The 13367-nt window shown below is 52.9% G+C and overlaps 5 protein-coding genes across 5 annotated transcripts; 4 read left to right on the top strand and 1 right to left on the bottom strand.

The window, feature by feature from the left end:
• Nucleotides 1-722: 722 nt before the first annotated feature.
• HER10_EVM0009677 (uncharacterized protein) lies at nucleotides 723-1709 on the top strand (the record flags this gene model as incomplete). Its single annotated transcript, XM_035479157.1, has 1 exon — nucleotides 723-1709. The coding sequence occupies one exon, from the start codon at nucleotides 723-725 to the stop codon at nucleotides 1707-1709; it is 987 nt and encodes a 328-aa protein (XP_035333141.1).
• Nucleotides 1710-2334: 625 nt separating this feature from the next.
• On the top strand, nucleotides 2335-3201 carry HER10_EVM0006488 (uncharacterized protein; the record flags this gene model as incomplete). The annotated part of the gene is made up of 1 exon (XM_035476071.1): nucleotides 2335-3201. The coding sequence occupies one exon, from the start codon at nucleotides 2335-2337 to the stop codon at nucleotides 3199-3201; it is 867 nt and encodes a 288-aa protein (XP_035332771.1).
• Nucleotides 3202-4843: 1642 nt separating this feature from the next.
• Nucleotides 4844-6496, top strand: HER10_EVM0002969 (uncharacterized protein; the record flags this gene model as incomplete). The annotated part of the gene is given in 2 exon segments (XM_035472660.1): nucleotides 4844-5551; nucleotides 5570-6496. The coding sequence occupies 2 exon segments, from the start codon at nucleotides 4844-4846 to the stop codon at nucleotides 6494-6496; spliced, it is 1635 nt and encodes a 544-aa protein (XP_035332341.1).
• Nucleotides 6497-7974: 1478 nt separating this feature from the next.
• Nucleotides 7975-9019, top strand: HER10_EVM0003051 (uncharacterized protein; the record flags this gene model as incomplete). The annotated part of the gene is made up of 2 exons (XM_035472738.1): nucleotides 7975-8312; nucleotides 8413-9019. 2 exons carry the CDS (start codon nucleotides 7975-7977, stop codon nucleotides 9017-9019), a joined length of 945 nt encoding a protein of 314 aa, XP_035332357.1.
• A 503-nt stretch (nucleotides 9020-9522) lies between these two features.
• Nucleotides 9523-12512, bottom strand: HER10_EVM0011938 (O-methyltransferase). Its single transcript, XM_035483168.1, has 4 exons — nucleotides 11054-12512; nucleotides 10954-10999; nucleotides 10220-10891; nucleotides 9523-10142 (listed from the first exon to the last, which is right to left on the bottom strand). Exons 1-4 carry the CDS (start codon nucleotides 11483-11485, stop codon nucleotides 9718-9720), a joined length of 1575 nt encoding a protein of 524 aa, XP_035333438.1. The 5' UTR covers nucleotides 11486-12512; the 3' UTR covers nucleotides 9523-9717.
• Nucleotides 12513-13367: the final 855 nt, after the last annotated feature.

Genomic DNA, 13367 nt, shown 5'->3' with positions numbered 1-13367 from the left:
TACTTGCCCTCATATGGGCCATGATGGGTGTCCAAGGACAACGAAGTCAAAGAGTTGTTACCACCCAGCTGAATCCCGGTAGGGTGACCAGGGCCTGAGAGCAGTCTACATCTGGTCGCGCGTCGAGATATTCGGGATACAATTATTGAGATCCTCAACCACGTTTGGGCATTAGTCAATGCGAACTCATGCTTAGCAGTATGCGGTATCATGCCGCCTGCAGGAAAATGTTACCCAAGGTCACCAAGGTCACCAAAGTCACCAAAGTTATCAAGATTGCTTGAACTAAGGTCACCAATCGGAAGTCACCAAAGTCTTCAAAGTCACCAAAGTCACCAAAGCCACGAAAGAAACATCATGGTCTGATACGGTATGGTGCTTCCTGCAAGTGAGAATGAAGATTTTGAACATGGAATCGACAGGGAAGGAGCACACCGAAGGTCAATGTTCTTCTCATTCCCCCCTCCTCTTGCCCTTGCAACTGACTTCCTTCCTATCTTCCCATTCCACTGGGCGCCTTCCCCTTGGAGTCTTCTCGCCCACGGCTCTATTTAAGAGACCATCTTCAGCCTCTGGACAAAATTATCTCTTCCAAACACCTCACTTTCTTCATCCTATTCTTTCTTCACAGTCATATATCAATCATTGACAGCATCGGCATTGCAATCGTTTGCTCGAATTTCACATACATGAGGCTCAGGTAGCTACTTCTCTTCTCAACCATGGACTATGTGCCGGGTAAAGAGATAGTGGTCGCTCGCTACGAGCGTACAATCGAGAAGATTGCAGAGAGTGGGTCCTCTGAAGTCAAGGCTTGGCTCACCAAGAACACTACGAACAATGTTCCATGGGTCCTTCGGGCCTTACCGGAGTACGTGCAAGTTCTCAAGAATCAGTTTCCCGGAGTTCTGGACGTTATGAAGCATTCTCGCAACAGTGGCTGCGTCAACGGTACAGCACTTCTTTCGATCGAGCAGAAAGTTTCCACCGTGGATGCAGAGAAGCGTCCGAAGTACCTATATCGAACTATACATGGCGATCAACCTTACGGAGGAATCAAAGCCAGATTGGGTCGAGGGACCGATCCAATATTCTTACACATCCACCTGCGCAAGCACCTTCGCTGGCGCTGTCGGGAACTGAGTCCGTTCCTCTCGGCAACCGACAGTAAGGAAAAGGCCATCCGCATCGCCACTTTGTACGACCTGCGGGGGTTGCAGAACATCACGATCCTGAGATTCAAAACCACTGGCTCGGCTTGGGACCATGGAGTGCAGCGCCTTTGGGATCCCAAATTACTGCTTCGGGACCTCAATTTGTACGGAGACCTTATGCCGTGGCTCGACAATGAGTTCCTTGTCGAGCAGTCCATTCCAGAGTCGAGCATCACCGAACGCTGGGATTGGGGGAGCGAAAGTCAACGAAATGAAGTCGACCCAGGTGGTCGCTACGAGGAGATTGCCAAATTTTACTACAGAGGAAAACACAATATGGCCATCAAACGAAAGGAGAAGCGCGACGCCGTGAAGAAGGAAGCTGAGAATTTAGCTTCGAGAAAGCGCAAGGTCTCTGAGGAAGGCGGCGAAACCGGCAAAGACAGAAACACCGGCAATGACAATGAAGATGGATCGGAGCCTGAGCAGAAGAAACGAAAGTACGGCAAGCGGGTCAACGTTGGTCCTAAGATGAGACGCGACGGTGGTGCTTGAGATGGTTCATTTGCAGTTACCTGGTACATGGAAAGGAGTTCTTTGGTTCCAATTACGGTTCTTTTGTTTTTGCGAAAGATGGTTATTTGCGGCAAGGTTTATGGGTGGTACACGGTTTATGAGATCAGGTCATGGATTTTTGGGAGCGCATCATCACTTTGCAATTTATCAGACGCGCAACGGACCTGAAGTCAAGGCCTCGTTAGATATTCGGAATTCTATAACTTGAACTCATTCGATTTTCAATGGCGTTCATTCTCATCACTCTGTTGGCCATTCATGTAAAGTGATGTCGTATTGGAAAAGGTGCGAAAGACAGGTGTCTAGGTAGTGTCGATGACTCGTACGGCAAGTGGCTATTCGCATCCAAGGAAGCGGCGATAATCAACTCTCCGAACATGAGAAGGTAGTATCTCCTCAGGCAAGGCAGGCATGTGTCTCTTATCGAAAGTTGGGTAAGAGCAACGAGAAAGCGAGGCAATGCTCATGTTTGCCTTCGTGGCTCTGACCGCCAGCATCTGTCGTTGCTCTTCTTCTCGCCAGCATACCAGTCTACTTGTATTACCATTCATCTCATCGCCACGTCATCACGCACCACAGCAAAAAATACCCAAAGCAGCTTATCATGTCCGAACTTGTCGACTTCAAACTCTTCGAACTTTTACCAGAGGAAATCAGACGCATAGTATGGCGCGAGGCCCTCGAAGACCGATTCGTGGTCGTAGCCCCCAGGGTGGACTGGCTTGCTCGAAGAAGTCGTTTGCCCGCCATGTCCGCTGTCCATCGAGAAAGCCGCAAAGTTTTCTTGGGAATGTACATTCGGCTGATCAGCGAGTCTACGGGCATGCCTCACACAACAAGTTCCTTTGATTGGCTCGTCAAAGACCATGTCTACTTCAATCCTGATGTTGACACCCTCATTCTCGGTACGATTGTCGACAGACTAGGGGGCTTCCGATTTGCGCTCGCCAGCCCTCAGTGGCATGTAAAAGTTGGTGGCTTGGGGGACTTAATTAAATCGCCAATCTTCCCGGGCTATATCAAAAAGCGACTTCGAAAAGTGCGTTTACACGACAGCTGCTTCCTGCAGCGGATATTCAATCGAAGACTTGATAGAGGCGAAACCCTCCATTCTTACAGCCCTTTCAACATTTCCGGCACATCGGGGCCCATTCCACTTCCCAGCCTTCAATTCCCATGTCTCGAGGTCATCCACCTGGTTTCTCTGCTTTGCGTTCCAATACCAATAATCACGCCGCAAGGTCGGGCAGGATTTTCCATGCGTGGAAGGGCAGTTCATTTTCGTTACATACTGCCCACCAATAGGCTTTACTATCATAACGACGCGACCCTACGTTACGAGTACCTTGAAGGTATACGGCCGAACTATCGCATTCCTGACGATCACTTCAGGGTCGACCCGAATGATAGTTGTGGTATCCGCATCGACATCTCTCGCGACGGCAATGTCGATTGGATTACTGACACCTAGTTACCCGTTAATGGATTCCACATGATGCACTTTGCTTGGAAGATTGCTATGGAATACGTTTCGATGCGCCTGGGCGAAAGTTAGGGGTGATAGATGTCGTGAACGCCTTCTCGGATACCTTCGGTCCGTTAGGAAGCACGATGTGTGTGTACGCAAGGGACTTTCAGAGTCAGCGTTTTAGTAGATAAGCCTTCACATTACTACTACTGAGCATGTCCTAGGGCGGACTCCAAAGCTCTTTTCTATTGAATCAATTCTGGTATGGATTTTCTTGCGTTATTTGTGACCTCGTGGCCCCGCAGATGTTGCAGAGAGATGTCCATGCGATGACCCGATTTCCCCCACGAACCCCTTGGGATCGTCTCCCTCTCCACCAACTCCTCCCACTCGTTATGAGATTTCAGCATGTATATTCTCGACTTTATGTTTCAGGGCTAAATTGAGAGGACTCCGTTTCTAGTCAGTCAACTGTCCGGTATTCCAAGACTTCAGAGCTGAGTTCGAAGCTCTCTCCGGAAAGGAGGGCAGACACCTCTATGCTCCTACTCTCGCTCTGCTTCATCACTCAACCATCACGCCGTCTCTCAAGCTAAGTTGTCGAAGTATGGTCCATTCCAGTTGAAGTGGACTCTATACTGGTTCACCAATTGACGTCGGCATGATCAGATCCTAAGCCGACGCGGGCTTGCAAGTTTTGCTTCTCTTCCGGTTAGCATGTGTCTTCAAAGGTCGTGTCGCATCCCACATTCGATTCGAGACCAAAGAGAAATCCGGCAAGTTTGCTCAATGAGATGTATCAACACGCCATCTATCAAGCTCTCTCATGTTGCATTCTTGCTATTGCTCCCTCGCCAGTGTTATTCAACCGTTGACTCCCAATTCCACTTGGATCGACTACCAACATATGAGACCATAAGAGAGCTGGCAGAGAAGGGAGATGTTTACAAAGGACGAGAAATACCAAAAGGCTCAAAAGACTTTGAACTTTTCTTGGATCGTCTGCATTCCCTTGTCAGTGCTTTACCTCATTAACATAGCTCTCCCTCCCAAGTCTGCCTTTAGAGGTTCTTTGTCGAGTTCACAATAACCTGGCATGCCTTTGGAAGAAATTTTGCGAAGATGGATGCGTGATCCAGTGCTGATAAGTTCATCTCGGGTATGGGCCTGGACTGAAGCTGGTCTCAGACGAAGCTATTCTCAGACGAAGGATGAGATTGACTCAAGGATAACTCTATTCAGCCACAGCCAAGAGCAGCGCCGAATATCACTCGTCCGAACACCTTCTCGTCTGAAGGTATGAATCCGTCTGGAAGTCATCGTCTGAACGCCGGACGAGGAGCCATCCCATCCGACAACCTCATCAGCAAGCAACCGCCACATCACAGGCGAGAGCACCTCACAACAAAGCTGCCCGCCCAAACTCACGATGACGATAGTTCCCGCTTCAAAGCACCTTTCTCAACACCAGACGGGAGGCCATCACGACTAAGCAAGCCTACTGATCATGTGACTTCCCTCGGAATATCTTTTTAAATCTACTCCTGGGTTCTCACTGAGCTCCCTTCTTTCCGAAAATCTCTTCCTTCCTACATCTCAGGGACACCAAGAGCTTTCATCCTCACAGTCTACCAAACAATCGACGATGGCTCAGCAAACTTCCCTTGCGTCCAACAATCCCCCTACCGACAATCCCCCTACCGACAATCCTCCTGACATCGTCGTTGAGACCATGTCTTCTCCCTCGCTTGGCAATTCGTCTAACGTTGCTGGCGACAAGTCTGCCGACAAGCCCACTGACGCTGTCATGACCTCTCCCTCGACCGACAACTCGTCTGACGCGGTCGCTATCAATGATCATTCTGACGTGGTCATGGAGACTATGTCTTCCCACGCCGCTGAGATCTCGTCCAACATCGCCACCATCGACAGCCTTGAGGATACTGCCATCTCGAACATTTCTTCTTCTTCAGTTGGCAACACTTCCAACATGGCTATTCCCGACAACATCTCTGATGTCGTCATTGAGATCGCTTCCTCCCCGTCGACTGGCAACTTGCCCAACTTGGCCACCGCCAACAATCTGGCCACCGCCAACAACCTGGCAGACGTTGTCGTCTCGGTCGTGTCTTCTCCTTCCGTTGAAAACTCCTCCGACGTCGCCATCGCCGGCGACTCTCCTGGTGCGGTCATCGAGATTATGTCTTCCCCTTCCGTCGACAGCTCTTCCAACGTTGCCATCGCCGACAACGCCTCCGACGCCGTCATTGAGATCACGTCTTCCCCCTTGGCTGCCGACAACTCGTCCGACACCACCCCCAGCGCTACCAGCCTCCACCGCCTTCCGCTTGCAGTCCGTTCGGTCATCTAGGAGATGGTCGCCGAGTCTTCTGGCCAGCTTGTCGGTATCAGCCCGAACGCGGACGCCCATGCGCGCCGCCCTGGCTACCCTGCCTTTGCCTTCGTCAACAAGGAGGCCTTCCACGCCTTTCTCAAGGCCTACATTCGCATTGACAAGCACCCCAACGATCCCATTGTCTACCACCCTGATCTCATTGACCCTGTCGACATGCAGGACTACGAGTTTGCCGAGGCGGCTTTCCTTGCTCCTGGTGTCGATTGTGTTTACGTCAACCCCCGTACCGATGAGGTCTCTCTTGGTTACAAGACCGACATTCCCGGCCCCGCCTTCTATCCTAGCTTCATCAATCCCAACCTCGGACACGAGATCAACTCACAGCTCAAGATGGTGCGCATCGTGATGGAAGATTTCCGCGGTTGGACCGACGGACACGACTACCCGCTTCTCTACCACAACTTCCTCAACAAAAAGCCCGTCGCCAGCATCGACGTCAGCCAGCTCAAGTACCCCAACATCAACCAGATCACCGTGATCTTCCGTGGCCTTGAGACCGAGTGGAAGGGCGACAGCAACCACTACGTTGTCAACTACAACGTCACCACCAACCGCGTCTTTGTCGACTACGACCGTGAGAACGCCGAGGAGATGGTCGAGGAGACCTTCCGTCTCGAGGTGCAGATGGTGTACGAGGTTCAGTCGGATGAGATGCTCGTCGCTACGGGGCCGGATGGAACCAACGAGGAGGACGATAAGGCGATCCTCTCGGTTCGGATCATCTTCCACCGCGACTCGGACAAGGACTACGGTCCCTACCTCCTCGAGCCCTTCGATCTCGAGGAGATCCTCGATCCGGAGGACTTGACCGACGGCGGTCGGATGGAGAGAATCTTCTGGGAGATCGCCGCCACCGCCGTCAAGGAGCGCCTCGGCGCTTAAGAGGCTTCGTCACACCACCGCCGCCACCACCACCACCACCACCATGGCCTTCTTGTCCTGGGCCTCGGCCTATTCCCTGCAGACACCACCGGCGATGCCTAGCAGCTGTTACAGCTAGCTAGGTATCGTCGGGGAGGTGTCTGCGCGATGGAGATTAGGGGGAGGATGGAAGGAAGGGGGAGGGGAGGGGAAAGGGGGGTGTTTGCGTGTTTGCGGGCTCTCGGAGCCGGAGCCTGGCCGGTGAGGGTCAGGTTCTGGTTCTGGGGGCCTGCCTCTATATCAGAGAAAAGAACCATTGCGTTTCACAATGAGGACCCATATGCTTGTGATTGTGACCATGTCCTACTTCGTGATTATTGTGCTGGCTGCCGTCGATCGCCAGTGCCTCTTCTAGCTTCGGGTCCCTTATTTTGGTCCTTACCTCCTCGGAAAAAAAGGCATCTGAGAGCAGCTTGGATCTGGTATGATAGTCATTACAGCTGGTTGGAGATGTCGAATGTCGTCGTCTAAAGCTTCGCCTTGGTAGGGACTCGCCTCCCCTCGCATTGAAGTCATCCTGAAGAAGGAAGGGACCAGAGTAGAGGAGGGGAAGGAATCTCGCGCCGATTGTTCATCGTCTTCGCCACATAGCTCTCTACCTACATTGCGTACTGGACTCTTCAGGGCCGAGGAAGAGCAGAATGTATTGCCTTCAGGGAATCGAATCAAATGCGTGGGATCACTGCGGCCGAGGAGAGTGAGATCATACCTATGGCTCCTTCGCAAATCCTCAGACGTATTTCCCTCGACGTTTGTGGCAGGAGGGGAAGAGAACACAGAGCCTCTTCTTTTTCCTTACCCCTCGTGTCTAAGGGCCGTTTAGAAAAAAATAGTTGGTCGCAATCACCTGAAGCAATTCCGTTCCCCATCCTCGAAGCCTTCCAATATTCTAGAAACTCCAAAATTCTATCATCGTCATTCTGTTAATCACACACATCGCCTATTTCCAAAACATGGCAGGTAGTCCAAAAGCGGCTTTCCTAAGCCGCCCACATTCCGCCCGCTCGCACCCAGAATAGGCAGGTTTTCGGCGAAACAAGATGCCCACAATTCCGTCAGACCGGACCCGGGCTCGGGCACACAGCAAAGAACCAACCGGACCCAAAAGCTGCCCCTCAACGCCGCCCGCGAGAATACATGTCTCTAAGCTGTCCGCGGCCGCCGAGAAAATGGAGTCAAATCGTCAACGGGGTGTTCAACACGTCTTATAACCGACGATTCTGGGGAAATGTCAGCAAACTACATCAAACGTGCTTTACGTCCGTTAACACCGTGAGCAGATCACTGATTTACATGTTGGAAATCATGCCATGATAATGTCGCCGGAATGAAGATCGAGGCACTCTCTCGAGATATAAGTCCTAAATCACCAACACCCCAAAAGACCTCACGACAGTTCTCCAAGCCTATTCACCACTCTAAACGCTTCCAATATCGCAATGGTTAACGTCGCAATCGCAGGAGGCACCGGCGCCGTAGGCCGCACCCTCATCGAAGTGCTAGCCACGCAGACAAAACACCAAGCCTTCATCCTCTCCCGCAAGGCCCCGAACCCAGAGGAGACTCCCCTGGCACCGACGTTCGAGGTAGACTACGCCAACGTCGACGCCCTCAAGACGTTCCTCGAAGAACACGACATCCACACCGTCATCAGCGCGTTCGGCATCACCGCCACGTCCCTCGCGACGTCGCAGCTGAACCTCATCAAGGCAGCCGACCTCTCGTCCGCGACGAAGCGCTTCATTCCCAGCTCGTTCGCGATGCGGTATCCCAAGGAGTACGTTTCGCCCTCCCCCGTTTAAACACCGCCCCTCACGCATTTCAGATTACCTCAAACAGAACCCTTGGTAAAGTTGCCAACTAACATACCATCACAGCGGCTTCGCCCTCCTCCCACCACTAGAACACTACTTCACCTCCCTCGACGCCCTCTCCAACACAAACCTCGAATACGCCGCCGTCCACAACGGCACCTTTCTCGAATACTTTGCTCCCCCCGCCCTCAAATCGCACCACCCGCACAGCACAATCGTCCTCGACATCGCCCACGCCGCCGCCGCGATCCCAGGCGACGGCAACACCCCCGTGACATTCACATACACCTTTGACGTGGCGCGCTACGTCGTCGCGGCGCTGGACCTCCCCTCCTGGCCCGCGGACCACGAACTCCGCATCGTGGGCGACGAACTCACCTTTAACGAATTCGTCAAACTCGCGGAGGAAATCAAGGGCGAAAAGTTCAGTGTGGTCTACGATGACGTGGAGAAGCTGAAGAGGTCTGAGATTTCAGAGTTGCCTGGTCACAAGGCGTCGTATGCGCAGTTCCCCAAGGAGAGGCTGCAGTGGTTCCTGTCGATTTTTGAGCTGTGGATGGCGACTGGGTTGGGGAAGGTCGAGGGCGGGAAGGGGTCGTTGAATGAGCTGTTTCCTGAGATTAAGCCTTTGACTGCGAGAGAGATGTTGGAGAAGTATTGGAAGGCATGAATAATGTCGTAGTGATGGTGTTAGTGGTAGTGAGTGTCGGTGGTCTAGCGTACTTGGTGAGCTAGAGTTTCATTCCGTCTCAATTTTGAGTTCAGAAGATTGGAGGGCACCTAACAGTCAAGTATGTCAAAACCAAAACAAGCATGCTCATTTCCTTCCACACCTCGAAACTGATCTCACCATGAAATTACAAAAAGTGAAAATGCAAAAACGAATTATCTGCGACCTACGTAGGGATCGAACCTACAATCTTCACAGTATGACTAAGATAGAAGCCGAAATGTGACGCGATGCCATTTCGCCAGCAGGCCAACGCTGACTGATGACAAAAACGGAGCAAAAAGCAGCTCATGTACCTCATTCCAGGCTGCGGGGACTTCGCTCTCCCAAGGAGTGGAAGCTGCCCCATGATGTGGGGTCTGATCCTCCGGTCCCTCGACAAACAATACAACACAAACACTACTTTGTAACAAAGATCTCGCATATTGCTTTTTTGTTTGTTTGTGCAGGCATTATAATTAGATCCCCGAGATCGATCATATCGACTCGTCTCAGGGATCTCTGTGACAGAACAGAAATCTAAACAAATAATCTAACAAACGAACTGGGTATCGCACACAGGAGGGGAGGCCCGCGCATCCGGGCAAAGGTAAGGTAGGAATACACTGCATCGTATCGCAATCGCATCGCAATCGCAATCACTTCACCTCCACAACAACAGCAGAATCAGCAGACCCCGCATCCGTCTGGGCATCCGCCTCGATCCTGCCACCTTCGCCATCGCCCTCGCTCCCCGCCTCGGGAGCCCACACCGCTTCAATGATGCTCATCCTGCAGCCCGGGGGCCTCATCACGCCCTTGAACACGAACCGCTCGTCCGCGGCCCTAAAGAGCTCGCGGTATTCGTCCTCGTTGCGCTCCTGCGCGTTGAGAACTGCCAGCATCACCATGTCCATGCTGCGAATGATGCGCTCGTCCCAGGGCGACTCCTGTCCGGCCTCGCGGAGGCAGTGGTCCTTGATGACTACTCTGGCGCCAGGTTTGAGTGCCGGAACGAGGTTCTTGAGGATGGAAATGGCGTAGGGCGTCGAGTAGTTGTGCATGATCCAGCGGAAAAAGTAGACTGTTTGTGCGGCTCAGTTAGTCTTGGGGCGTTCCCCACAACGCAAACCTGGGAAACGATCGAGACAAAGAACTCACCATCGGCATCCTTGACGGTCTGCTCCTTGAAAAAGTCGTGCGCCATGAGCTGAACGCGCTCTGCAACCTGAGCGTCGTCGCACAACGGGCTTGGCGCCGAATCCACAGTCTTGGGAAGGTCCTGAACCACAAACTTCATGTTCTTCCACTTCTTGGCCAGATCGATCGACACGAACCCATGGCTACCGCCAATGTCGACCATGGTTCCTCCCCTGGCATCAATCTCTCCAAAATCATACGAGTCGACGAGATGCTTGACCTCGTAGCCCTCTCCGCCCGTCAAGCTGAGCATGGCACCGCCGAATCGCTTGGCGCGAGGAGGGTCCTTGCCAAAGGTGACAAACATTGGCTCCTTGTCTACGGTGTCGAATGCAAAGTTGAAGCCGGTTCGTGTGAGAGACGTGGCTTCTGGATAGGCCTTAAGAGCCTGCAAAACGTGCGCAGAAGCCGGGAAGTTGTCTTCGAGGTTGTAGCCCACCCAATCCTGAAGAGCTTGGTCTTCGGCCAGGAGGCGTGATGCCGCGGTATGCGCAATTACTCCATGGGACGGCTCGCGGAAGATACGGTTTGTCATGACATGACGCAGGACACGGGCAAGGTTAACAGGATCCAGTGCCGTCTTGGTTTGGAGCTCTGCCAGTGTGATAGTGCCGTCGATGGGTACGAGCTTGGCTAGGAAATGTTAGTCTCGGGTCCGGTAGAGAAACCTCTCAGCTCCGCAGTCTTGGGCTTACCGATGCCAAAGTGATTGACAAGTTGAAGGCTCAGACTGTCTTGAAACTGCCCAACTAATCAGCTTACGACCTTTACCATTTTCCAGACCTCTCTACTCACACTCCACGTCTTCCACCGAACATCCTCTCTTGGGCCGTGAGCCAATGCTTCGAGCTCTCTCGTCGCAAAGATAATCTCCATACGACTCTTTTGGATGTCCTCGGGAAGCTTGGGAAAGTCGCTGGGGCCATTTGGATCCAAGGAAGGCATTGGAAGATTGTTCTCTTGCATGTACCTCTCCAGCTTCTCTGTTTCGGATGCAATCTTCTTAGCAAGCTCCGTTAACCTCGACGGCGTGTACGTAGGCTTCTCCGAGGCGACAGGCGCGGGCTTTGAAATTGGCGCTCCATTGGGGACATCGTCTCTGGGTTTGGCGGGAGAACGAGTAATGAATGGGGTGAATGATCGTCGGTTTTGCTTCTTCTGCTCAACCTCTGCGGCGGTGGGTGACGGGCTGGTACCCAGCCAGTTGCTAAACTTGAATTTGTTCATCTTTGCGATGGCAGTCAGAACAAAGATGTTGATGGTCTGCGGGTGTCGAGGGGACTTTGTGCTTTTCTAGTTAGCATGGGTGAAGGGGATCGCACGCGCCAGGAAAGGGGGCGGTTCACCCGCTTGAGATACAGGAGCACTAGCATCGTTGATCGCAGACTCCGCCTTCATTAGCCATCTGTGCTCGAGCTTGAGATTGAGCTAGATTGGGCTAAGGCAGGTACATGGTGAAGGGATGCGCCAGACGATGAAGCTGCGGGGCAACAAGATATGGGGGCAAAGGAGTACTATTCGGGAGGCTACTTTGGAGATGCATTCGATATGAGGGAAAGAAGATGGTAAAAAAGGCACTTGTACACACCTTCCCAATGCCTCAGAACTACACGGGAGTCGATTCCCGCGATCCTCTGAAATAAGTTGGGCGACAGATTCGCGGAGAGAGGTGACAGACAGGGTTGCGGCGACGCTCGGAACGATTGTGACACAGAGGGACCCGAGGACACGGACTCGGTCTCGACTGACACAAATCAGGGCCAGCTGGCATGCAAAAGAAACGGTGACAGCTTTATACCAAGTTCGCCAATGGCTGTGAAGTACGGACACGGGAAATTGAGGACTGAACGGTTTGTCTGGTAAACAAGTTTGTGGTGAGTTTGCGGCGATGAGTTTGTGAGCGCCGAGAAGTTTGGGGGGAAACAATCGAAAACTCTCATCAAAACACCAGAGGGACCCAAGGGGACGGCAAGGAGGGATACATCCCAGTTTAATACGACGGACGGCATTGGGCGATGGGTGCTGGGTACGGATAGGTAAGGTAGGGACCCAGAGGACTACTTGGTAGATAGGCAGAGGCAAAGAGGTACGGTACTGACGGGAGGTAGACAAATGGAACGAAACAGCGAGGATGGAACTCTTGGTTCACCGAGCGTGGGCCTTGGACGGAACAGGAACTGGGATGGGCGCTGAATCGCTCAGTATTGCGACGACACCTCATTAGCTAGCGGCGGTCCATGCTTTGGGATCCGACGCCATGGGCTGGGATTGCCGTCTGCGCTGCGTGCCTTTTGCGTCCAAGTCTCTCCTTGTCCTCGACTCGCCGGGCTTTTTAAGCTTGGGAGTGGCTGGCGGCTAGAAGAGTCTGTTCGGACGAAGGCCATGCGCCGGCGCGGAGCCATCGACGATCGCTCAGGGCCCCAAGCTTCCCCCAAGCTACCTTAAGCTGCATGGCTGTTAAGCTCGTAAGCTCCCGTGACGAAGCAGTTCCGAAGTGGCATCGTCGACAAATGTCATGATGAGAGCTCTCCGTTCAGAGGTGAATGTCGACCGAGACCGAAACCGTGTGAGGACTGATGACTGATTACTGAGAAGTGGGATCAGCGAGACGGACAGGGGGCCGGCCGGGAGTCGAACGGGTAAATTGGAACCAAATGGGACAGGGCAGACAAAAGGGGTGGTTGCCGTTGAGGACCCTACGCAGTAAGGACTGTGACTGGAGGTAGGTAAGGTGAGGTAGTTTGACCGGTGGCAGCGTCGTATCAATTCGTTGACGAATCCCGCCCGCCGTTGAACGGGGAATTCTGCAGTGCCGTTGATTTGGGAGCCTGTTCGTCAATTGACCGGCGTGGGTTCGGAACAGACGTGACAGGAAGAAACGGGAAAGGAAAGAGACTGGTCACATTTGCTCGCATAGTTGCCGTGGTCAGATGTCAAGTTTCTGGTTGATCGATGGCAGGCGGCGGCCGGCCTGGGATGTGTGGGATGTTTCCTGGAAAGGAAAGGGAGGGAAGGCAATCCTCCCGGGGCCGCGTCCGGCGTCTCGTGGCAGGTGGCAGCGTGACAGACTGGCCAGTGGCACCTGGGCTTGGTCGAGTCGGGGAGGAAG

Source organism: Colletotrichum scovillei, assembly GCF_011075155.1.
Source record: "Colletotrichum scovillei strain TJNH1 chromosome Unknown Contig00006, whole genome shotgun sequence".
NCBI lineage: Eukaryota > Fungi > Ascomycota > Sordariomycetes > Glomerellales > Glomerellaceae > Colletotrichum > Colletotrichum scovillei.
This window is presented reverse-complemented; position numbering and strand designations above follow the sequence as displayed.